Source organism: Athene noctua, chromosome 31 (genome assembly GCF_965140245.1).
Source record: "Athene noctua chromosome 31, bAthNoc1.hap1.1, whole genome shotgun sequence".
Taxonomy (NCBI): Eukaryota; Metazoa; Chordata; class Aves; order Strigiformes; family Strigidae; genus Athene; species Athene noctua.
Window position 1 is genome coordinate 852,727 of NC_134067.1, and position 26,090 is coordinate 878,816.

Here is a 26,090-nt window from a genome sequence, read left to right on the forward strand (position 1 = left end):
CCAACTCACTGTTGATGTTCGAGCGTTGATGTTCCTCCACCTTCACCAACGAGAGGGGGAGGTGATCATGGGCCGCTCACCGCCGCTTCCCCCATCCAAAATTTTCCCGGCGTCACCGTGAGCCAAATCTCCCGCCAATCCTTTGCTCAGAAAGGTCACGCCGCCAGCTTGAAGGCTGAGCGGCATCCGTCGAGCGCCGCCGTCGTGATCCCGGGCGTGGGAAGAGTTTCGGAATTTCTTAGTGAAGGGTCGTCCGCCTTGGATGTAGCTACGGTAAGCGCCGGCTTTTTGGGGTCGGTGTCGGATCCACTCGCTGAGGGTCTCGATGGGCGAACCGTTGACGCACCATTCGGTGACGCCGAATTGCCGGAGATGCGCCCGCGCGTGGCTGGCCAAGGCTTTGCGGTTTTCGAAGTAGAGGCCGCACAGCTCGCAGCAAGCTTCGCTGGCTGGGGAGGGCAGGAGGTGAAAACAAAACAAAACAAAACAAACAAACAACCCACCAAACAAAAAAAAAAACAACACAACAAAAAAACGCACCAAGAGGGAGCGGGCAAAGGCAAGGATGCGCTACGGGAGCCGGTTTCATCCAACGCCGGCTGCCTGCCGGCTCCACGCCGGGGCAGGATCTTCCGTGGGATGGAAATTCCCTGGGTTTTCCCACTCTGGGTGCATCCCCCCACCCCGCTGCAGTGTGCGAAAGGCTTCAGCAAAGCCAAGACTAATTTTTGGATTAAGGGAAAGAAATCTCCACTCCTCTTCTCCCTGCTCCCCAGGAGGTGAAACTCCTTCCCAGCCCAGGGTTTGGAGGTTCCCCGTGGGCACCCCACCGTGTGACAAACAGCCCCCGGGGCTACATGGGGTGTTTTACGCCCCCCCCTTTCCATCCTCTCTCCCTGACTTACACGTGTGTGCCGGTTTGTCGTGCACGGACTTGGTTTTGAAGGGCAGCTCGGTTTGGATGTACGCCTTGTGCTTGAACTTTCGGCGTGAGGACCCAAGCGATCGTCCTGTAACGGTCGTTGGTGGATAACGGCGTCAGGAAACCACCCTGGGGTTTGCTGCTGAGAGGTGACAACGAGATCTCCCGGTTCCAGGTGGAACTGCCGGGGTTGGTTTCCCCGTCCGCCCGCCCAGGGGAGGCAGGGCCATGCCCTGAAGGATTTTTCCAGCACCCTTGGGGTCCGTCCCTTCCTCCCCGATAGATTTTGGGGGTTCGATGCTGGAGGTGTGGGGTTCCTTCTTGATAACGCAGGGTTTGGTTTTCTTCTTGAGGATCTCCCGGAGCGTGTCGATGGGCGAACCGTTGACCGACCACTCGGTCACCCCCATCTGTCGGAGGTGAGATCGAGCGTGGCTCGACAAACCTTTGCGGTTTTCGAAATATTCGCCGCAAAACTCGCAGCGGATGTCTCGCACCGGGTCCGCTCGGGAGGCTGCAGAGAGAGATACGGGGGTCAGGACTGTGATTAAACACAGCCCCCCCCCTCAACCCATGCTCCAGCTCCTCCCTGGCAGCCGTGAGGCGTCCCCTGACACCACGGCCCACAGCGGACGATGTGGATCCGCGAGCAGATCCTCTCACCCAGTGCTGGATCACCAGGAAGAACCCTCAACCCCCCTAAAACGAGAGACCCCCGTGTCCCCGTCCCCGGGGAAGGTGACAGCCGTGGACTTACAGAGGTTCAAGGGAGACATCTCTTCCCGCGGGGACCAGGCTCGGTCGGAGGGGTGAGGTTCTCCGTGGAGTCCTCCCGACATCATCTCCCGCTTGATTTCCACCCTCAGTTGATCTTGTTTGAGTTTCTTCTGCAAGGAGGGAGGAGAAAGGCCTGGAAACATCTTCCGGGCGAGGTAGGAGATTGCCCCATGGGGCTGCCGGGTTGCTGGACCTTCTTGGTGAGGGTGGGGATGTGAATCTCTCCGGGCCCGCGTGGCTCCAAGGCTCCCATGCTGCCCAAGAGGGTCTTGGCCATCGCTTTTTGTCCGGGACCGGTGGGATTCGAGGCGCTGCTCCGCGGTTGGGTTCTCCGTTTGAGGATCTCCCGGAGCGTGTCGATGGGCGACTCCCGGAGCGTGTCGATGGGCGAACCGTTGACGTACCACTCGGTCACCCCCATCTGTCGGAGGTGGGATCGAGCGTGGCTTGACAAACCTTTACGGTTTTCGAAATATTCGCCGCAAAACTCGCAGCGGATGTCTCGCACCGGCTCTGACCCCGAGGCTGTGGAGAGAAAGAGGGAGAGAGGGAGAGAGGGAGAGAGGGAGAGAGGGAGAGAGGGAGAGAGGGAGAGAGGGAGAGAGGGAGAGAGGGAGAGAGGGAGAGAGGGAGAGAGGGAGAGAGGGAGAGAGGGAGAGAGGGAGAGAGGGAGAGAGGGAGAGAGGGAGAGAGGGAGAGAGGGAGAGAGGGAGAGAGGGAGAGAGGGAGAGAGGGAGAGAGGGAGAGAGGGAGAGAGGGAGAGAGGGAGAGAGGGAGAGAGGGAGAGAGGGAGAGAGGGAGAGAGGGAGAGAGGGAGAGAGGGAGAGAGGGAGAGAGGGAGAGAGGGAAAGACGGGTGTTGCTCAGCAGACGGGCAGGACAGACGGATGCAGCCCACGTGGATCCCCACCCAAAACTGGAAGCGATCTCAAACGCATCGGGGTAGCCCAAGGGAAAAAAAGTGATGGCCGGGGGCTGCGGGGAGCGGAGAGCTGTGGTCCTGAGCACTGGGATAACGCGGACACTCGTGTCCCCAGGAAGTGAGGAGGAGGAGGAAGAAGGGCTCTGGATGAAGACACAATCCCAGACACTGCGGGGCTGACGGCACCAGGACAAACATCCCGAGCCTGAAGCAAGCGTGTCCTGGCTAATCCGTGCTGGATGCTCAGTGCTCGAGCAGGGGCATCTCCTGCCTCCAGGAAGCACCGATTCCCGGCACGTTGATGAAGGGGAGGAAGATGAAGCTGGAAGAGGTTTTATCACCAAAACCAAGCTGCAATCTGAGGCAGGGATGTGCCAGAGGAGAAACGCCACTTCACCGGTCCTCATCCACGCTCCGGCTGCGGAGGGGAGGAACCGTCGGCGCTGCATCGCGACGGGGAAACGGAGGCAGATCCCTGCCTGGAACCGGCACAAAACCACCTCAGGGGTGACAGAGACTCGAGCAGGATCCTTTGGGGTGGAGGGAAGATCCCACCTCTCCCCGGCACTGTGTGGCTGTCCCCGCCAGTGGAAAAAGAATCGCTCACCAGGGTGGTAATTTCAAACCCAAGTTGGGATTTTGGGCATCACTGAAGCGACGCCGGGAAGGGACCTACGGGGCGGGAGCGGAGGCATCGTGTCAGGCAAACCCCTGCTCCCCGCAGACACTGGCCCCCGGCCCGGGGAGCTGGGCCGATTCCTTGTGCCACAGATTCAATCTGCTGGCCACTGCAGCCCACAGCGTGCTGGGGACTTCGCTCACACCAAGCTGAGCGGCCAGACTGAGGTTGTCTACCCCTCCAGCTTCGTTAGCAGGCAGCCCTAACGAAGAGGAATTATGCTGCTGGCTATGAGAGAGGCATAAAGCACTTTTTTGTTGTTGCAGGGATGAGTTGGGGCCAAAACTCTGTGTCTTGTCACTGGCAGAGAAGAATCAACCGGAGAGTCTCTGCTCCAGCAAACCCCTGGGTGCATCCAAGACTCCGGCTCTGCTATCCTGGAGCTTTTCAGCTTGGGAAAAGCACGACCGTAGCCAGGACAGGTGATTTTATAGCCATATGACTCAAAAAAAACCTGGCAGGGTTAGGATTTTTTTTTTTTTTTGAGGAATATCAAGTCTTTAAGCTCCTGCAACAAGGGAAGGAGTGGATGCAGCAAACATTAGGACGCCGCCTTCTGCTTTATCCCAGGAAACGACCCCCGATGTGCTGCAATTCCCACTGGGAAAGACAAAAGGCCTGTTGGTGCTGCCAGCAGTGGGATGGACTCGCTGGGCAAGCCGGGTAACAAGGACTAAGAACTAACGAGCCAGAGAAGCCAAACAGCCCTTTGAGCTGTGGATGAAGACGCTCCCAGCAGGATGCGGCGTTCCGGGGAAAGGTGGCGAGAACCAGAAAATTATTTTGGTTTCAAAGTATCGGAATAAGTCACCGAGGGAGCTTGGGGATGAAGAGGGATCAGGGCTGCGGCGCCTCTCCGAGCGCATCCGACGCTGGGAACGGCAGCAGGGAAGGGGCTGACACCGGCCAAACCCACTGCACCGCGTTGGGAACGGGGAGCCAGCTCCACGCTGGCCAAACCACGGCCCGTAGGAGCCAAATAAAGTTAGAGAGAGAGATGTGAAGGGCTCAGAGGGCAGAAAGTCGGCAGTTTTCCTGAAATCCCGAGAGAAATCCCCATTTGCCCAGTCAGGGAAGAGCAGCCCACTCTGATGGTCACAACCGAGTGGCACGGCCATTACCCAACACCAGCTCGTCCACCGAGCCCAGCCACTGAGCAAAAGGATGCCTGGCTTGGGAAAATCCAAGCAATAAAGCTGAAACACCAAAATAAAAAGAAACTCACTTAAATTGAGGGGTCCTTCCTCATCCGCCTGCGGCCACTGTGCTTTCGGGGAGCTCTGCAGGGGGCTCAGCGAGAGCTTGGAGCTCTTCTCCTCGGGGTTTTTCGGAGACGGGGAGCCCGAAAGAGCAGGTGGCACCTTCTTAAGGATCGGAGATCCCGGTTGCGAGAGGTTTTTGGAGAAGCCGGGAGGGGATTTGATGGCTTTATTAACGGGACCATCCGGCGGGCGCTCGCCGGCCTTGCCGAGCGCCAGGAGCGTGGGTCGAGGGGAACCGGTGGTGACATCTTTGGGGGAACCGGATTTTTTGCCGAGGGTGGGAGACATGGGGCTGCCGTCGGGTTTGCCTTTTTGTTTCATCAGTTCGTAAAGCAAATCGATGGGAGCCCCGCTGCTCTCCGATTCGGCCACGCCGAGCTGCCGTAGGTGAGAACGGGCATGGCTGGATAAACCTTTGCGGGTTTCGAAGCAGGCGCCGCATACTTCGCACGTCGTAAGGTTCTGGGCTAAAAAGAGAAAAAAAAAGAGGGAAAAAAAAGAAAATCAGGGCACAACAAGCAGCGTCCGGCCACGCTGTTTCTCCACCCCAATTCGTTTTTATCACGCCCAAACCTAATTTTGAATGTTAAGACGCTCCACACACCCCTGCGCAGGCAGGAATAAAGTGGGGAAGAGCGAGCAGAGCTGTGGGAAGACAAGGATCGCTGCTCTAGAGTTTTCCTACTCAAGGATAATTTTCCAGAGTGGTTTTGGAAGCCTTGGCTGCAATCTGTGAGCCGCAGGCAGGTTCCAAAGCCCAGTCAGTGAGGGAGAGGGATCTCAAAGCAATTGTTTTAGGGGTACGTCGTTAATTAGGAGAGGAAGGACTGATTGAGGTGGTTTAGGGAGGACAGGGAGTGCACGTTGGTCCTGGCGAGCTTTGGAAAGCTGCTGGTGCCAGGGAAAGAAAAGCGACATAAACCAGCAATACCAGAGAACACAGCCACCTTCTTAATTAGAAGATTAATTAAGCAAAAGGACCTGAAAATCCTCCTGGATCGGGTTAAACAAACTCCTGCCAGGCTCCCTGCTCTCTCCTCGCAGCAAAAACCCACCGCTGGGCTGTCGGAGGTGATGAGGAGCTGGGAAAATACTCACTTTTGGAGTCCTGAGGCTCTGGCTTGTTCCCGGGGGGCTCAGGAGACAGTTTGGTCCCTATCCTGGTGGGGGGTTGATCCAGCTGCCCGGCGGGAGCACTTTTTTTCGGGAGAGGGGGTGAACCCACCTCCATGGCCACCAGTTCTTCGTCTTCCGGAGCCAGGACTGCTAAGAAAAAAAAAAAAAGAGACCATCAGCCCTCAAGGGTGGATTAATGAGCCTGAGGGAGGTCGGGGTGAGCCCAGGGAAGAGACGGCTCCATTGCACAAAGGTTTAAGCGGCTCCAAAATGCTCAAGAAGGAGAAGCAGAGAAAATGAGACTCGGCAGGGGGCTGGGGGGGGCTTTTAGAGGGGGACACCCACCCTGGTGGCAGGTGACGCATCTGTGGGATGACAGCGACCCGTCAGCAGGATTTGGGGGTGCCTGGGGACAAAGGGAGGGGGGAGGATGGTGGCATTTCCCTCACAGGGAATAGTGGCAGCTCAGGGGACACACACACACACACGAAGGTGGCAGGTCCCTGGGGTGAAGGGGAGGGACGGGAACATAAAGGTGACATCTTTCTGTGGTGGGACAGATGGATGGTGGCAGCTCCCTGAGGGATGTGGGGGCACAAATCGTGGGGAAGGGGACACGGGTGGTGACAGCCCCCTGCTGAGAGTGGGGGGGGGGGACACGAAGGTGACAGCTCCCCACGGGGAGGGGACGGGGAAGGTGGCAGCTCCCCGCGGGGAGGGGACGGGGAAGGTGGCAGCTCCCCGCGGGGAGGGGGGCGGCCGTTCGCAGCCCCGCCCGGGCCCGGGGGCGGGCTGGGGGCTGCCTCGGCCACCCCGGGCGCCGCTTCCCACCCCGGGGCGGTGCCAGGGCGCGGCCGGGATTTGCATCCCCCCACCCCACCCAGGATCGTGGCCCCGTCCCCCCCACCCCGCCTCCCCCTCAGGGGGGCGGGGAGGAGGGGAAAGGTTCCCCCCCCACACCCACCCATCTCCAGCAGTGACAGGAACCGGGCGCGGCCCGTTGCGAGCGGACAGGCCGGGCCCGGGGGGCCCCGCCGAGGGGATGGCGGGGGCCCCGTGAGGGACAAAGCGAGGCCGGGGTACGGACAAAGGAGGGCGGCGGCTCGACGACAGCGGCCCTCGCCGGGCCTTTTTCCCTCTCCCCTCCACTTCCCCGTCAGGGCCGGGCCCGGAACCGGCGGCGGCCCCGGGTCGGGCCCGTCGCTGCGGCGGGGGAAGGAAAGGGGGGGTGGGGGCCGCGGGTGGGCCCGGGCGCGGCGGGGCGGGATCGGCGGAGGAAAAGGGGGGCTCACCCGGCTCGGGCGCCGCCTCGGGCTCGGGTTCGCCGTCCCCACCCCGGTCCCGGTCCCGGGGTCGCGGCGCCGCCGCCGCTTTTGTCACTTTGGGCTGCGAGGAGGTGGAGGCCGCCATCTTGGCTCCGGCACATGCGGGGCGGCCGCCAGGCCGCTAGGCCGAGCGCCGAGCCGCGCGCGCCCGCCCGCCAGGGCGAGCGGTCGAGCGCCGAGAAAGGGAACGGACAGAAAGCGGTAGCGCGGGGGGGAGCCGGTGGCCGGGGCGGGAGGTCGAGCGCCGAGCAATCGGCACCGCGGCTGGCAGAGGCAGGCGGGCGGGAGGGAGGGAGCGCCGAGCGATCGAGCGGTGCGGTAGGGAGGGGGCGCTCCATGGCGGGGTGCGAGGCCCAGGCCTGGGCTCCGGGTACCGGACAAGGCCCCGGGGCCAGGCCCAGCTCGGGGCTGCCCCTGGCCCCACAGAGTACACACACACACACACACACCCAGGGCCTGGGGAAAGGCCCGGCCCCACTGTCCCTCCCTGATGCCCCCTCACACCACAGCCCACCCCCCCAACCCCCCCGTAGGGCCTGGCAGCCCCCCCCCCAGCCCAACCTGCCCCTCACGGAACGGGGCTCTCCCCATCCCAGCCCCGTGCCCACAGGACGGGACCACCCCATCAGCCACCACCCAGCCACCTCCCAAGAGGGAAAAGGCCACCCAAAGCCTTCTCCATCCTCTTGCCTCTCTGTTTCTGTTCAAAACACTCCAATAAAAAGCAAAAGAGAAGCAATTTGCTGTCCAGAAGAGGGATATGGGGACATCATCCACCTCCTAAGGTGCTGCTACCCCTCCTCAAAGCAGAGGGTACCAATAACACCTGAGCACAGATTCAGACCCAAGGGGACAGAGGAAACAGCATCAAAATCTCCCCAAAAGCCCCGCTCCTAAACAGACCGACAAGCGCTACCCAAACCAGCTGAGAATTCGAGATTTTTGGCAAGAACAATTCCAAAGTTACAGCAGGAGTTGGGAGAGAGCAAGCCCTGCAAAGGGAGACGCAGCCAGGCGCTGCCTGAGGCGAAGGGAAGCAACGAGGACTGTGAGGAACGGGAAACGCCACGGGAGCGCGGCGTGAGGAGGAGGCAACGTGGTGGAAAAGCGCGTAGGAAACCAAAATCCACCTGGATTGTGAAACAAAATCCACCTGGATCGCAAAGCAACTGTAACAAGCGCGGTGTGTTGACCTCAGCAGCCATCAGAGAGGATCAACCCCTGCTGGAACCATCCCCATCCACTCCCAGCACATCAGTGTGATAAACAAAGTGCCAACCAAAGAAGCTTACAGGTAAAAGTTACTCCTGCAGCCCAAAAATAGAAATACAGAGAGACGGAGCATATAATTGTTACGTTGGACAGTTCCCTGCTCAGCTCCATCCTCCTCCTCACCTCCCTGGGGGAAGGACAGGCAGAGTCCAGCGTGGCCACAAGCATTTCTGTACAGTTTCTGGGCTTACCAGTTGAAAATACACATTCAAAGCCGGCCAGTTCAGTCTGTAATCGCAGCAGGAAAACCCACGAGCGATGGCAAACCCGCCTGCTGTTCCCAGAGTGCATAAACAAAACTGAACCAAGAAGAGGCAGCGTGGGAAGAGGAGACAACCCGCGAGAGCCACAGCTGAAACAAAACCAGACCTACACTGGGCACTCATTTTGCAGCATGAGGAAGCTCTGGATGTTCAAATTCCTACTTGCTTTTGCATTCTAAGCTTAAAAAGGAGTGGTAGGTGGTTAATCCTTCTACCACCAGCTTCTGTGAGATTGAAGAAGCCATGATGGGTCAAATCCTGTCATTTTTAGGGAGTTTCAAAGCCCACAGCAGTGACTGAAGGTTGCCAGGGGCTCGAGTCTCCGTGCAGTGACAGCACAGAGGGTCTCATTCTGGCAGCTTTTGGGTGCTGAGGTAACACGTGCTCACATTTGCGGGGCAGTGCAGAGATTCACGAGTCCTCAAACACCTGTGAAACATCCTCACGCTAATTCTCCACAAACCACGCTCAGAAGAGGGGAGAGAAAAGCCCCTCGTAGCGGTCGACAACCTCACTGCACCTGGCAAAAGGCTCCGGTTGGATAACCTGCTGCTTTAACCCGGATTCGAGGGATGATCTGTGAGGCAGCTGGTGCCACTTCCGAGCTGCAGAACTCAGCGCTGCCCCGTGGTCTGAAAAAATAAATTCCCCAAATTTGAGCCAGATATTCCTGAAGATCCAGCGAAAGCAACACGGGGTAGGGAAAAGACCGGGCCAGGCAGGGCTGCCTGATCGCTGGCTTGCTCACGGGCTCTGTCTGGGGTGAGGATGAAAGCATCTGTCTTTGCTGGCCAGCCTACTGCGTCCAGAGCTCTGTGCGAGCCGATTCCTTGCCAAGGAGGGAGGGTTTGCCAGCTCTCTGTCGTGCATTTGAGTTATCAGATCATTTTAAACATGGTGATTCCCCTCGCTGGCTCTGCTGAGAAGGACACGCTGCTAACAAACTGAGCCTAAAGTTCCTCTCTTCTTTCTCTACCGGGGTGGTAAGACGTAAAACCTCTCCTAGGCTTAAAAGAGCTGGAGAAAAAACAACATCAGGACTAGGAGGTCATGAGGAATCGCTGTGGCAGGAGCAGGAGCTCAGCGAAATTTAATGGGGAGAGGAGAAATGCAAGAAATAGATGCTGTTCCTTTCTCCACTGACGTCCTGCTGGGATGCGGAGGTGGCCACGAGGCTGATTTTGAACCCGACGTGGCTGCAGTATCCGTGGGTATCCCTCGCTCATCCCAAATCAGGGCTCCCCCTCCTGCAACATCCCCTTCTCCAGCAGTTACCAACCCAGATCTCCCATAAACATTAGGAAAGAGACAATTTCTATCCTTGTTTGCCAAGATTGAAATAGGTTATAGCGACCATCTGCCTTCGAGTGCTGCCCCCAGAGACTGTCACTCCACGATTTCTGCGCTGGAAGATCTGGCCGAGAGATTTCATGCCATCCCCTGCAGCCACAGATCAGCAGCGGTGAAAACTGAGCTCAAATTCAGGCTAAAAACCAACGTCCGGCCTCCCTATGGCGCTGCCTACCCTCAGAAATCTTCAGAGACCAGGAGAAAAGACAATATCAAGGGCAACGGCCCACGTTATCCCTGTGCAGGGGAAGGAGGTGGCCAACGTGAGCTTTTCAATAACCTGGAACTCGAGAAGGGAATCAAAGAGGGTGGAAAGTAGGTCAGGCTGCGGGTGAGCACAGAACGAGCACGCCGGGAGGAAAATCAGAAAGGCCGACACAAAAAGAGAGTGTGACCCAAGAACTGTAACACGAGGAGGGTCCTCAGGGCACGTTAACCCGGGAGAGAGGTGGAGGCACCTCCAGCCCTCTCCAAACTCAACGGGACACAGCCCTGAGCAACCTGACCTGGGTTTGAAGTTGGCCTCATTGGCAGGTGGGGGTCAGGTTTGGACCTCCAGAAAGTTTTTCTAACCTCCACTCGGGACGTGCAGGCGTGCTCCTCGATGGAAAGGAGGACAAAAGGCCACATCCACAAAGCATCTTGATTTCGCTGTGGAGAGCATCCATGATTAACCAGAGGAAGCAAAGGTCAGGGTGGAAATCGGAGCCGCTGCTGAGGTCTTTGCTCTCAAGTTAAAGTGTCGAGGAAGAAATGAGGCGCAAAAAAAAAAAGCCATAAAATCTACAATAAACATCCTCTTCCAGCCTGAGTTGTGCTGGTAGAAAAGCCTTCCCCACCTGATCTCCTCCAGCCTCTCGCTGAGGCACAGGCTGTGCTTGTCCCCAGCCCAGGCACCACAAAGTCACAGGCTCCTCCTGACTCGCACATCCTGGATCAGAAGAGGCGGGGGAAGGAATCGAAAGGGCTGTGGGGTCTCTGCCCACTTGTATCTCTGAGCAGACCACATCAGGGTTCCCCCTGGACACCCCCAAAACCACTTTTGAAGGCCTTGGCACTCAGACACTCTCCCTTTTTCACTCATTGTCCACTGGAAGGAGCTCTGTGTTCTCCACATGGCCTGGAGTGCTGCTCTGCAGAGGGATGTGGGGCTTTTGGCTGATCAATGGGAGTCAACCACGTGCCCTCGTGGCCAAAAGGGCCACCCAGAATCAAAGAATCATTCAGGTTGGAAAAAGACCCTTGGGATCATCGGATCACCCGTATCCTGGCACAGTGTAGCGAACCGGTCAAAAGATGTGGTTGTCCCACATCTCGGTGTGACCTCGCCTTGAGTCCTGGGGGCACTTCGGGGCTCCAAAAAAATCTGAGAAGGATAGAAAAATATTAGAACGCGTCCAAAGGAGGGCAACGGAGATGGTGAAAGGGCTTGTGAGGAGCGGCTGAGGATACCAGGGTTGGTCAGCCTGGAGAAGAGGGGACTGAGGGGTGGCCTTGTCGCTGCCTCCAACGTCCCCATGATGGGGAACGGAGAGGGAGGTGCTGATCTCTCCGGTGTCTGGCGATAGGACGCGAGGGAACGGCTTAAAGTTGTGTCAGGGGAAGTTCGGATTGGCCGTTGGGAAAGAGTTCTTCATGGAGGGGGTGGTCAGGCACTGGAAGAAGCTCCCCAGGGCTGAGGTCGTGGCCCCAAGGCTGTTGGTGTTCAGGAGGAGTTTGGAGAACCCTTAGATAACGGGTTTAACTTTTAGGTTGCCCTGTGTGGAGTCAGGAGTTGGGCTCGATGATCCTTCGGGGTCTCTTCCAAGCCAGCAGACCCTAAGAACGTTTCTGTCTGAAAATTATGTTCTAGAGAAGAAAAAGACACTTTTCAGCCAAGGCAGGACCTTGGCCATGGTCGGGAGAAGCCCCATGCCCAATTCCTCAGCTGGGTGCTCAACAGGAGCAAAGCAGCAGCTGGAAGAGTTGCACAATCATTCCCTAAGCTTGTGCCATTCAGCTGACCCTCTCCTCCTCCTCCTCCTCCTCCGAACTCACACTGCGTTGGATGCACTCCAGAAGGAAAAACTCACGTTTGCTCTTATTCCTAGACGTGGTGAAACATCACGGTCGTGGCCTGGGAGCATCGAGAGGAAGAATCCAGCTCTAGCAGAAGACCTCACAGTTTGGGACAAGGGAGATCATGAGGAGTTAAATCCGGAAAAAAAGGGGTGAAGAAGAGCGGAGGATGGTGGTGCCCAGCCTGTGAAACAGTCCAGGCGACAGAGCGAGGTGAGGCAGGCTACGAGGAAGGAGAGCTGCGAGCAGTTTTGGAGAGGATGCAGTTGCCTAACGCTTCCCAGCGCCTGCCAAGAGGCGCCACGTGTTCTCCGAGGCGGCTGCCAATAGTTTCTGGGCCAGGAGATACACAAACAGCCTCGCTAAGGAGCCAAGCCAGGCTTTAAGGAGGCGGCTGCAGCAGCAAGACACACCTTCACCCGTCACAACATCCAGGGAAAAGCCACTGCTGAACGCAGGGACCGGCCTGGAGAAGCCACCGACTCCATGGGGGTGGCTGGTGACAGCCTGGGAGCCAGCGTTCCCGTAGAAAAGGGTGAGGGGAAAAATAATTTTTTTTTTTTAAAAAAAAAAAAAAAAAAAAGGTTTTCAGGCTTTTTAAGCTGTTTGTAAACCGAACCAGAGCGAGTGTTGCAACCTCCCCTACGTCACAGCCCGTCCCGGGATGGGCAGGAGCCGAGATAACCCTCGTAACGTGGCGCTTCAGGGAGGGTTCAGCCTCATCGGGGAGAGAATCACAAACAGTCGAGGGTCTAAACTCTGGACCAAAGAGGGGAGATTGAAAGATCTGGGTCTACAGGAAAGCATAAACTGTTGTCTCTGCTTATTATGGGTAAAATGAACGGTCATGGGTTTAGATATTAAAAATACCCCAAGACGCCATCGGCTTTCTCAGGGCAAGGCCCGGTGAGGGCAGCGCAGATGCCAAGGGGAGCAGTGGAGTCTCCACCAGAGCCACGTTCCGGTTGGTTTAGTGACCATGAACTTGCCTGGAAGCAGCGGGAGGGAACAGGTAACCTCTGAGATCCCCCCCACGAGTATCTCAAAACATCCTGTTTTTGCCACACACGCTCCCATCTAAACAACCAGCGCAGCCAAGTTCAAGTTCTCGCCACAGACCCAAACGCCTACTTCCTCCCTTTGACTTTTAGTTTTGCTTAAAGAGGTGGAGAGTTTTTTTTTTTTATTGTTGTTGTTTGTTTTTAAACAAGCAGCCAAGGGTGCGAGACCAGCAAGAGAACATGTGCTAAACCCACAGCCCTTTCCCCACGCCGCTCGTCGTTTCTCCTTCGCGTCCCTCCTGCGAGCAGCTCCGGGAAGGGCGACTTCACCCCCCTCCAAGGACCAAACCGCTCAGGTTTTGGGGCAATTTGCTTACAAACCCCAACAAAGAGCACCACCATGCTCATCGAATCAATCTCCCAGCACCCGGAGCCAAATCCTCTGCCTTCGTTTCCCGCTGCAGCCTCGTTAGAAACCACGAACCGCAGGCAGCGCAGAAAACGGTTCACAAAAACGCTCCCCAAAAAAGGGGATTTCTCCCTGGCCCCGTGACACAGGGTTTCAGTTAAGGGTCTGCCGATATTCTTAGCTCTTAACAGCTTGCGAGGCATCTTGCAACGCCAGCAGAGCCCTTCTGGTGGGTCTGGAAGTGGAGAGGAAGGAAGCAGGAAGCGGTTCGCGGGGAGCTGCCTGCAGATGCTGAGCTGCGACACCGGCCCCGGACAGCCCGGGGCTGCCGGCACAGTGCCACCAGATCCTCCCGCCATTATAACTTGCAAACAGCCTTTATCTCATTAACCTTGCTTAAAACCCTCTATAAATTAGAGAATTTGCATAAAAGGCAACGTTAACGCTAAGCAGGTGCCCTTAAGGCAGCGCCTCGCTGCAGCGGTCGAGGCGCAGAAGCAGGCGGCTCGCTCGACCTCTCGCACGTCTCACGGGTGAAGAGACACATGGACAAGTGGGCTTAAAAAAAAAAAAACAAACCCAAAAAACACCCCATGCCTAAAATCCTCCCAGCGACAGATTTGGCATCCCCGACCTCCAAACCCGCTTCACTGTTTGCTCAGCTGCTTCCCCGCAGCCGTACCCGGAGCAAGAGTTAAATAAATATTGCAACGCAACGGGCGCCGCGTCCTTCTGAAATCGGTTACGACAGACACTTCCAGCACGAAGCCAGAGTGCCCCGAAAGCTTCGTTTCGGGCTGAGAGGACAACAAGGAGGGTTTCGACTCACAGCGAGTCATCTCTGCGAGCTTGGGAGCATAACTAAGACTTCAGGCTTGGATTTAAATACAAAAGCCTTCCACCGATCGCTATCTCCACGTGATCTGCTCCGCATGCTTTGGTTACACAACAGGTTGCTGGGCTGGGGATTTTTAAGCTTTCCAAATTTACCCGTTTTCTTGGCATTGTCCCCCAAACGACATGACTCGTAAGGGAATGCGGAGCACGCAAGTTTAAATCCAGGAGAGCAGCTTAAGGGGGTGTTTGAGTTCTGGCTTCTGGGCAGGTCGCCCTCACCCACCGCTCATCCCACTGTCCCCAACCTTATCTGGGTTTAAATACAACGCTGAAGCAGAGCAAAAATCAAGCTCTAATTCAACTCCTTTTAGCTAGAAGGACAATTCCTGACCCGATTTCTCCCACCAGACACCCACCAGCATTTCAAGGCAACTGGAGATGGGCACAGCAAGGCGCAGGAGATGTTCCCAGCCCCGGGCCAACATCACATGCTGAAAAAAACCTTGAGTGACGTTGCCCGAACTGATAAGCAAGATCTTATTTCAAGACATGACCCATTTTTTTTTTTTTTTCCTTCCTAAAACTTCACATTGGGGACATTTGATATTAGATCTGCTGCGTTAAGAACTGCATTAACCTCTTCTTCAAGGAGCGGCTCTTGCCAAAAGTTGGCCGCTCTTTCTTCACAGAGATACTTTCCACCCTTCTTAACTAAAAAATACCCAAGCCCTAGTTTTTAAAACAGCGGTGCTATCTAGAACTGCTTGTGCCAGTGAATTCTGGGCACTGGGAGACCTAAAAATTGCCGAGTGATAGTCACAGTCAGCAGGAACATCCAGCCACTGGCAGCAGAAAAGCAGCCGAGCCCCTCAAAATGCCTCTAGTTGGCATCAACCACCACCCCGGGCCGGTAACTATTCATCCTCCAAGGTTTGCCATGCCAAGAGAAAAAGAGTTTGGGTTTGTTCATATTTTGATTTGTGTTCATTCGGCTCAAGGCTCGTTCCAAAGAGCAGCCCAGGCATGTGGAACAGTCTGGAGAGCCGGGATTACAGGCTCTTTGATATTTCAATTAAAGACAGAGAGCTCCTCGCTGCAGGGATGGATCTAACGTAGGATTACGGCTGAGCAGAACCTAACGAGAAGCTGCTTCAAGGACTCCAAGGTGCTGCCAGAAGCACCAGGTGTCAGTAGGTGGTTGTTTTTCCCTAGTGCATGAGCAAGTTTCTAGTCTTTGGAAGAACTTTGCCAAGCTTTTAGTGCAAACTCAGGTTTTTGGAGCCTTGCAAGGGGTAACCTGGAAGCTGTTTGGGATGGAGCAGATAGTTTGAATAATTTGGAGTTCTGCTAATGAAGGAGGACCAGCACAGACCCAAATCCACTGGGAATCCTTTATACTTTTAACCCAAATCCTTTACACTCTGCCCCCACACTAACATAACACCTACAGAAAATAAGCATCCAAGGGGTGAACACAGATCCCTGGACCAGAGGCCGCATCCTGCTGAGCACCACCAGGCTGGACCGGTACCAGCGACCACCCAGCCACACTCTGCCCTCACGATTCACAAAGCTTTAGGGGTTTCCCCACTGGAAACCTCATTCCTAAACACGACGCTTTTTCATGACAAAGCCCAAAGGTCCAAAGCTCCCCGGTGGGACGCGACCCCTCCATCCACCTGCCCCTCAAGAGACCACACCGCCCAGCTCTTTGATCTGCCAGCATCTCCAAGGCTCTGCCCCCAAACCAGCGCTGGATTTTACAGGACACAGAGTGTCAACGATGGAGACTGATTAATTAACACCAGGTTACGCCGATTAAACCTTTCCCTGTAAACACCACCCCCTCCAACAAGGCTCTGTTCAACAGGATGCGACGGTTTGGGGTTATCAAAAGGTTTTCTGGCTCGCATGGGGCGTTTGGGGACACTTACCATCTCGGTAGGACTGCAGGGACTCATCTCCCCAGGATGGGGGGAACGGGGACAGAGGAGACCGTGGAATGCTGCACTCGGACATGGGGGTCATGGTCTTGCGGGGCACGAAGCCGTGAGCTTCCCTCTCTCGGCTCGGGGACGAGGGCTCCGCTCCCATCGCCGCTTGCAGCATCGGATACTCTGATGAGTTGGCCAACAGCTCCTTGAGGATGTTAATGGGCGAGATGGTGAGTTCCCAGTTGGTAATCCCAAAGTCTCTCAGGTGGGCTCTGGCGTGGCTGGAGAGACCCGCTCGTGTGTCGAAACCGGCCCCGCAGAATTCGCATCGCATCAGGCTGAAAGTACTCGGGTCGAAGTTTGCAACTGCGGAAAGAAGGACAGAGAGTCAACGACGGCGTGAAAAACCCTGGGTCAGGCCTCCGGGCAGGGGGGTGGGTATTGCACCCAAGACAACCACACGCCACCAGTTGTGCCGTGGCCACCACAGTTCAGGTTGACCACAGTACCATACGTACCCAATTCTTGGTGGGAGAAGAAAACCCCACTGATTAAAACAAGAAAATAGAAAGCACGGTGAATTGAATACATACTACCTTTTTTCTTCTTCTTTTGGAAGGAAAATTTTTGCTCAATAGCTTTCACTTCTTCTGCCGAGATGAAGTGACGGACGTTGTAGCTCACCCCCACCCTGTTGAGGTGGCCCCGTACGTGGTTCGCCAGCCCGATCCCGTTGTGAAACCTGTCTGGGCAGTAGGGACATTTCCTCTCCTCGTTCTTCAGCATGGGCGAGTCGGAGTCCAAGAGGTCATCGAGCTCCAGAGGACCCTCCAGAGGAGCGTCCAACAGGAGCATATCCAAGGGAAGGGGCTCTTCCATCATGAATTCCCGGGAAGGGAGCGTCGTTTTCTTCTTGTACGGTTTCCCCCGGGGCCGCTTTGTCGCCTTGGGGTGCAGGTTCACCTCCTCCAGGAGGATGATGGGCACCATCTTCCGCAACTGCTGCTGCTGCTCCTCCGAAGCTATCGAAGAGTCTGTGGCTTTCAAGGTGTCTCTGAACGTCCTCTTGAGGTCCAAGGCAGCTTGAGGGATGGTGATGGGTTTGACGCCTCTGTTCTCGCTCAAATCTATTTCTGTGCTTACGGAGATCTCCTCTTCCATGCTCCCAGCGTCGCTGGCCAACATCCACTTGTGCCTGAGCTCCTCCAACCCCATCGGGTGGCTCCTGAGACCGTCGCCTTCTCCTTCAAGGTGCTGAGCTGCTGCTTTTTTTTTCAGCTGCTGCAGAGCGAACTGGGAATAAGCTTTAGTGGAGGAAAAACCGGACAACCCCAGGTTTTTGTGCGGGGCAGCATACGGAGCTGCTTTCCTGGCATGAAAGCCTGATGTCTGATAGTCCTTTTTACTAGCCCCGTTGCTTTTCTCGTGTCTTGGGTGAGTTAGGGCAAAACCATGGACAGTTTCGTAATGTGAGGCGCTTTCTCGGTGAGGCGGAGGGAAAAGCCGGTCTGCTTTGCCAAAATAATCCGTCTCTGCAAACCGGCCTGGCCTGGCCGGGCTGTAGGCATCTCTGCTCGTTCCTGGTTGATTGGGATCATCCTCATACACCTCCGTGTCCCAGGAGAGCTGAGAATGGGCGTATTTCATGTGCTCCTTGAGGATGTTCTCGTTGGGGGCCGGGAAGCTGCAGAGCATACAGGTGCTGAGCCCTTTAGCGCTGCCGTGAGGTGGAACCTGCATCTGCAGGGACATGTGTTCATTTGGTTTGAAGTGTTTGTAGATGCCGTGCACGGGGCTATCCCGTATTTCTCCGCTGCCCACACTTCCAAAGAGATTAATGTTCTTTGCCCCTTGGTCCTTCCTCTCCTTGACGTGCATCTTGGCGTGCTGGACAAAAATCTTTGAGGAATTTGTGCCAAAGACACACTTGGGGCACTGCAGCCGGGCTTCCCGGCCTTCGTCCGGAAACTCGTTCAACTTCTGGATCTCTTCGATAATTTTTTCCCTAGATTCTTGGTGGAGCCTTTTGTGCTGCTCCAAGGACGTGGGGTCTCCAAAGGCCCACCCGCACTCGTTGCAGCAGAACTGACACTGCCCTCCCAAAGCATCTCTGTCTTGGTCCCTCCCTGGTCCACGATTATGCTGAAGCATGTGATCCATCAAATGTTCCTTTTTCTTGAAATAAATGCTGCACTCGATGCAGGTGTACACCGTCGGGTCCTCCTCCGGACCCAGCTCCTCTTTCCCCTGCTCCTCCAACAAGACGCTGCACACGTAGGGCCTCATCTCGATGTCGTAGGAGCTGCAGGGAGCGGGCTCCAGGGACATCAATGGGATCCGCTCCACCGAGTCTTCGGCATTTACCGTCCAGGACTGTTTGCCGACGGCGAGGTCTGCGCCGAGCTGAAGACCCGGCTTCTGGATTGTCCACTCTGCCGCGTTGAGCTGGTTGATCTCGCCCAAGTCCGAGTCGACCATCAGCCCCTTCCTGTGGGACGAGGAGCTCTCCAGGGATTTGGACTTGCCGAGGACAGGGTTTAGCGTTTTTCTGAACACCGTGGGCGTCAGCGGAGGAGGCACTTCACGCACAGGCTGTCCCCGAAAGGGCAAGCTGGTTGCTACATCTGTTGGCTTGTTTATGTCTTTGTAGTGAGGACTTGGGCTTTTGTTGGGTCTAGAAATCCAGTCAACCCTCTGGATTCCCCTCTTGCTTTTATCTAAGTGCTCTTTGCTGAGGCCTTCAAGTTGCTTTGGTTCATTTTGAAGATATTTCTCTTCCTCGCCGCCGCCCGATGCCCCAGTGCAAGGGCTGGGGGTCTCTGCTGCCGCCTTGTCGCCCTCCAGCTCCTCAGAGTCGCTCTCCAGTTGCTCAGGATCCACCTGCACGGTATTTACAACCTGGGGCTCCACGGCGAACGCCGACTCATTTACACACCGCGCGTCCTTGGAGTCCTTCAAGCCAGAAAGTCTCTCTAAAGTGCTTTCTTCTCTCCCATCGCCCGCTCTCGTCTCCAGGGCGGAGGCGTCCCAGGTCACGCTGCCGGACACCATCATGTTTCGCAGGTCTAGGGAGCTCCTGGCATCCGTTCTGTACAAAGCCTTCTTGAACTCCAAATGCTCTTCATTCGTGGAGCTGTAAATAAGTTGAGAGTTAATAACCCGTTAAGGGGTTAGGATAAACACTGCTATTTACAAAAGGGTTGTCCTAGAACCAGAGCGAGCCTGCAGGGTGTTACGGCGTAACACAGGCTGGGGATTTCATGATGACTCCCACATCACCCCAAATATTAAAGACTTGGGTCAAAAATGAGCCCGTCCCTTCCCTCGAATCATTTCACCATCTTCTCCTGGGCTTGCTCCAAGCTCCTTTCAGCCATGGCTGCATCTGCTCCCTACGTTGGCCCCGCCACATTCATGCCAGGCATGACAGGAGCGTTGGCTTCCATCACCACATCACTGATTCCTGCCCTGGGCCAGAAGTCATCTTCCCCTCACTCCACCCCACTCTCTGCTTCTCCTTCCCTTTCCTCTCAACTTCTCGGCATGCTTGGACACCGTATTGCCTCCTTTTTACCCAGCTCAACAGGGATATTTGCTCTTAGTGATGACATCACTATCAGGCTAAAACAGGCCAACGAGCTCTTCAAAATCGAAAAAAAAATAGATTTAAGTGTCAACGTGGACCAAACCAAAGGTCTCTGGGACCAAAGGATAGTTTGCCTCCATGATTAAATGGAAGTCCCTGGGTGATCCCTCTCCACCGCAGGAGTGGGAAGTCTTTCTTCCCACCCTGGGTCAAGGTGGTTCCTCCTCATCCTCTTCCAAACCCTCCGAAAGGGCCCCAAAGTTGGGAAGGCCTCATCAAACAGCTGGAGAACATGGGCCTCCATGCAGTGAGCTCTACAGTGGGACGGGGTGGCCTCAGGCAGGTGCTGCAGGTACCACCACGGCACTGAAGACACGTTGGGTGTTCAAGAGGGGCTGAGCACACCCATGGCCAGTCCCAGACTGGTGGTTTTGAAAGTCTTATGTTGGGCTTGGAGGCTTTTTCAGGGAAGAATGGGCATGGTGAGGGCCATGAGGGAGACACAGAGGCACCTGATGTTCTTTGAGATGACTCCAAGGATCTACAAGAGCCTCAAGCTTCCGCTGGGGTGACAAGAGGCTCCGTGGGGAAGCAGAGAGCCTCGAATGGCACCAGATCCCCACATTTAGGCTTCTGAACTGGGGCTCAATGGACCCAGGAACCCCAACGTCCCTGACAGCAGCTTCACAGAGGTCTGGCAGATGCCAGCTCTGGAGCTAAACAGACTCGGGGTGTCCACGGAGCTGCAGACCCCTCCACACCTCAATCCCTGCCCTGAGGATGTGACACAACTTCTGTCCTCCACAGCCAGCTTCACGCCCGGTTTCTCCCTCTACACAGCGCCCGTGGCTCGGAGGCACGGCCAAGAGTGGGATGCAAACCACCACATCCCGGCTCTTACCCGCTGCTAAACCATCCCTAGGGAAGAAATTTCACAGATTGCAGAGTCTGACACCCAGAGAAGCCCAGTGCCTCGAGCCTTCATGCAAGGAGCTGCTCCAAGGCCAGCAAAACACTATCTCACGGGTCAAGTTGTGCTGCCAGGAGAACAAAGCGCCTTTGTTGGAGACAGCAGGGCTGCCAGTTCCACACGGTTCTCGCGCTGCCTCTTTCTCTCTCCTCCTTTTTAAACCTATTTATTTCCAGCTTGTTCCTGGAAAAAGCCAAGTTTAGGGGTCCCACCCCACCACTTTCACCCTCCCAGCTCCAAATCTTTCCCTATTTTGACTCGAGAGAAGTTACTGGGGACTGGAGGATGGGCTCACCATTGTCTGTGGCATGATATCAGGGAAATGTGATTCCCACGTGCACTGTAAACCCTGCAAACGTTATTAAAAATAACTCGCTAAGGAAACCACTGGCCCAGGAAGGATCAGTCAACAGCAGATACTAAAATAAGCCCATTAAAACGTGCTGGGCATTGGTTGTGTTGCTAAACAGGTTAAGTCACTGATTCTGAGCCAGGCACACATCCCTGGTGCCACCAGGAGGGACAAGGACCGTTGCCCTGCACAAGCCTTGGGCTGGCACCCCAAAATTTGCCTTTTCAGGGTGCTGAGAGCTATCTGGGACACCCAATGCAACCAAATCAAGTGTCCACCTCCCAGCATCTCGCTCTCTCCCTCGCAGCAGGAACAGTCCCAGTGGCACCGAGGGGAACCGGGTGGGCTCCGAGGGGAAATTTAGGGCAAGCAGAAGCAGGGTGGGCTGCTGGAAGCAGGACAAATGAGATGAATTAGAGCAGCCAACACTGCTCTGAGCAAGGCGACTGGGCTGGCTGGCTCTGAAGGGACCTGCTGATGCCCTCAGTGGTGGGACAACCCTCTTTGGGGGAGATATTTTGGGGTTTTGTGTAACTGGAGTACCATTAGCAAGGGGAGATGGGCTCCCGGGTGCTCCCCGCTCTGTGACATCCCTTGGGAACTTACCCGAGTTCGGTCCTGTGAGCTGTGGCTGGGACGGCACCGGAGAGGGCAGGATCAGGCTCATCTGCAACAAAGAGGAAAGCTCCAAGGTCAGTGCCCAAGTGAGGCTTCTCCAACGCAATTTGCAATAAAGTGATTATATTTTTTGTGTGTTAAAAAAGCTTTCCCAGCAGATAAACCCCCTCTGCTCCTGCTGCCCGTCCTTCCCCCTCCTACAGCCGGGTCTGGATTACCGGAGGATTTCCGAGCCACACTTAAGAGGGTTTAATCCCGCGCACAACTATTTGATGTATAATCATTCCTGCAGCTAAGCAGTTTAACAGGAAGATGCACACGCTGCTGGCCGTGCTCCCGCCACCCCGCTCGCTTGGGAGGTATCTGGCGCGGAGCCGCGGCCGAGCAGCCGGACAAGGGTTGTCTTGGTCCACCCTACAGAGAAGATCAGTGGCCCCGGCTCTACGGATGGGGCTCATGAGCCTCCCCGGTGCTGGCACACGTCCCTGGAACGCCACACAGGGCTTCTCCGGCTACCCGAGCATCATTTGGGGTTTGGAGGAGCTTCGCTTCAGGGTTTGCTGAACCCCCAGGATGGCTCCTGGGTTAAATCACCTCTAAACCTGCTCGTGAGAAGACACAAGGCAGGATTTCAGGCAGCGGTGACAGGCAGGCAAATGCCTCCTGAAGATCTGTAGGGTCTGCTGAGCTCTATCAAACCCCTTCCTCAAGAAAAGGAAAGCTTTTGGCTGCGTCCGATGAAGACGTCTGGATGGAATCTACCTGGCCCAGAGGCTCCATCAGCCGGGGCTGAGCTTAGGGCAGGACATGGGGTCTCGCTCCTCATGCCGGATCCCCCTGTCCTGGTCCAGCCACACGTCACCTGTGTGGAAAACGTGGACTGGCTTGTTATTACAGGTGAGGCTGGGAGCTTGGGGAAGCCGAGGCGTAACTGGGTGAATTCTTGCTGCAAACCAGCCCCAGGCAAGCAAGCGTGCTGCTAGGACAAGGAGCTATCCAGGTCCCTGCTCCCATCATCATCATCTTGGGTCATGGATATGCAGCAGCTCAGCCCCAGGCAAGCAAGCGTGCCGCTGGTGTTCCATGTCCCTGTTCCCATCATCATCTTGGGTCATGGGATGCCCAGCAGCCCAAGAGTTGCCTGGGGCTCACCAGTGTGATGGAAATAACTCAGAGACCACGGGAAGGAGGTGTCCACAGCTTGGTGGAGGCTGCAGATCCAGCACAGACCATGCCTGGGGCTTATGGATGTGCAAAGAGCAGCTCAGCCCCCGCCACGCACTGACCAAGGCCCCAGAGGCTCTTTAATATTGAACACAAAGATGAGAGAGAGCAGGATCGAGCTGCACGGCCTGGGAAGGGAATGGGGAGGGCTCTGGAAACACACGGCCAAGAAGATGGGGTTTGCTGCAAGGGTCTGTGGGCTCAGCCCACGAGAGCCCAAACTGCCCTCCGGGATGGACACGGTCACTCACAGTTTGTGTTTATTTTATGGATTAGTGGTTACGTGCCATAAAACCAGGAGGAACGCAGCGTTCAGGCCACCACGCTGGTTATGGAGATGGAGAAGACGGGGCAGAACCTGCTCTGAAAGCAGAGGAGAGCCATGAAAAGCCAGGGTTGGCTTCCTGTCCTTCTAAAAATCTTAGGTGAGCCACCCCAGAGGCGAGATTTTTAGGGCTCTGACGTGTAGGTCTCATCCAGAGATGACGGGGTTGGAGCTCTTTCATCTAGATGCAGAGCTGGGATCACACACCTTGCCAGGATTTATCCGGCGTTGGCACTGTCGGAGCCCATCCCAGAGAGGTGGCAGCATCCCTGGCTCCCAGATCAGGTCCTTTTGGTTTCAAAATTATTCCGGAAAAGGCCAGCAGGATCCAGGGCCAAGCTGCCAAGGTCAGGGAAGACCAGCAGCATTCATTCAGGAAAGCCTGAGTCACCAACCGGCCAGGGTGGGACCGCTGGGGGAGAGGACAGTGGGGAAAAAAAAAAAAACAGCTCTCCCAAATCAGCAGATTTTAAACCCATAAATCGCCAGCGTGTGGATGGAGAGGGGCAAAGAGCACCGATCACTGAGAAAAGACAGTGGCAGGAGCCTTCCAGGGACTCTTTTGTTCTCCAGAGCTCCAGCACGGCTCCTATTTTTAGAAACTGTCTCCTTTAGAGGAAAACATGCGGTGATTTATCTTTCTCCTGATGAGCACGTAACTGCACTCCCTGCAAATCCTGGTTTCTTGGAAACAGCGAGAGATGAGGGAGTTTAATGTCTTGGACTTAGGAGGCTCAAATTTACCCTCTATGGTAATCCAGCAAGAGCTGCTCCTCTAACCACAGGAGCGCGGCTGCAGCGTCTCCCGAGAGAGCGTGGCAAATCGGAATTCATTTCTGAGCTCACAGGCTCCCCTCCAAGAGGTCAAGCACCCCCGTATCGGGGTCACGGGTCTCTCCTCTCTGTTTTTCCTCTATCCCAAGAGTTAAAGCAACCCAGCCAGGACATCAAGACACTTTCAAAATCGAGCCATCACATGAGCCCGTGGCCAAAACACACACAAGAAACCAGAGAAAAAGGGAAAAACCTGTGAATTTTCCAGTATGGGAGGAGTTACGTGGAGATCAGGAGTTCTCCTCAACACGGTGGACCCAGCTCTAGACAAACTCAGCAACAGACAAACACCAACATCTCCAGAAGAGACATAAAAGCCCTGACTCATCCAGGCTGTCACAGTCAGGGTTGATAAGCAGAGGTTAACAACATGCTCGAGAGGCTCAATCATGTATCCAGGTGCAAAAATTTTGCATAAACACTCATCACCACCCCCAAAACCACCAGGATGTACCTTGAGGTGCTTCTCCACGTCACCGCTCGGATGAGAGATGCTTCCTACACAAAGGGTCTGGTTTATTTTGTACTGGAGCTACCCAATGCGTATTTTAAGACTAACGAAACACCACACAGTAGCTGTGATAATGAGCAACGTTGCCCTGATGCGTCAGGAGGTCACAGAGATGCTGATAGATCCAACGTCCAATGAAGTGAGCCCAGTGGAGGTCCCCAGCCATCGGGGACTGGAGGATGCGATGGATGGAGACAGGCTGGGGGAGTTGGGCTGGTTCTGTTTCAAGATGAGGGCAAGAAGGTGCTGCCTACAGCCACTAATTGGAGGGTGTAGAGAAAACGAAGCCAAACTCCTCCTGGATACGCGCAACAAGGGGACAAGGAAGCCACAACATGGGAAGCTCTTCCATGCGAGAGCAGGGGGTGCCTGGAGATGCTCAAAACTCAACTTGATGGGGCTTGAGCAACCTAACTATGAAGTCGGCTGTGCTTTGAGCACAGGGGCGGGATGAAAACCTCTGGAGGGTCCTTCCACCCTCAATTATTCTGTGACTTTCGAATTAAAAACCTGAAGAAGGAAGTTCAAGAGTCTAAAGCCAAGTGATCTTCTGGATGGTGGTTTCCATCAAGACACTAGACCACTTCAAAACAGGGAGAGGTTCTCTCTTCTGAAGAGTTTAACGGAGAAACTATATTCTCCTGAAAGTTTTCTACCCAGCTCCCAAAAAATGTCTAGTGACAGTGTAGAAGAGCGTAAAGAAGCGACAATTTAAAGAAAACTAAAATCTAAAAACCAGTATTATTTCCCAAACTTCAAAATCTGTTCAGCTGCGCATGGCTCCATCCCTGGAATACAACAGAAGGTTTCCCTTCCACACAGTCCTCCAGGATGGAAGGAAGGAACTCTACCTGACCTCCACATGCTTTCCACATCTCGTAGCTCAGTGGTAAAGGAGGAGGAGGGAGACTAAGCTCCAACTCAAGCTCTCCAGCAGGTCCCAGATCAGGTGGGTTCCTGCTGCAGAAGGACCAGCACTTCCAAACAACATCAGTCTGAGGATGAGGTGAACTGGTCTCCAGTCAAGGGAAGGGAAAAAAACCTCCTCCAGAGTGTGATGACTTGGTTTAGACCTCAGCTGAACTCTTCAAAAATCAAAAATTAAGCAAATGGGAAAGGAATTTACAATACCACTTTTCTGAGCAATCTGAGGGGTTTCAAGAATCCCCCAAACCAGGTGACCACCTCCAAAAAGCTGAGCCTCCACATGGTCTTCCAGGCTTTGTTTTTTTTCCAGCTAAGCGAAGTGAAAATGAGGCAAAAAGAGGTATTTTAGCTCCTCTACAGCCAGGCTGAGGGACCTTGCCATTTAAGCAACAGTATTAGGCAAGGGGTGAGTTATTGCATCATCTTCCGAGTAACACAAGATGTCGCAAGGCATGATTTAGCTCTGGAATTAAAGACTAGCTCCCTTCTTAAGGCTCACATTTTAATCTTGGGTGTTTGACAGCAAAAGGTACCAGAAGAATCGTTCATTGGCATGAGCAGCTCCTACAACTTCGGCATATTGTAAATAACCCGGAAAAAAAAAAAATTTTGGCTTG

The 26,090-nt window shown here is 55.2% G+C and overlaps 1 protein-coding gene across 1 annotated transcript in view; it reads right to left on the reverse strand.

Annotated features, from left to right (window-relative positions):
• The window catches only part of WIZ (WIZ zinc finger), a 57,578-nt gene that overhangs the window by 2,315 nt on the left and 29,173 nt on the right, over positions 1-26,090 (reverse strand). Inside the window, 12 exon segments of the mRNA XM_074929841.1 lie at positions 10-54; positions 57-449; positions 906-987; positions 990-1,113; positions 1,115-1,436; positions 1,680-1,853; positions 1,856-2,224; positions 4,525-5,028; positions 5,660-5,824; positions 16,127-16,492; positions 16,723-19,259; positions 21,641-21,701. Coding sequence (XP_074785942.1) covers positions 10-54; positions 57-449; positions 906-987; positions 990-1,113; positions 1,115-1,436; positions 1,680-1,853; positions 1,856-2,224; positions 4,525-5,028; positions 5,660-5,824; positions 16,127-16,492; positions 16,723-19,259; positions 21,641-21,701 — 5,142 coding nt within the window.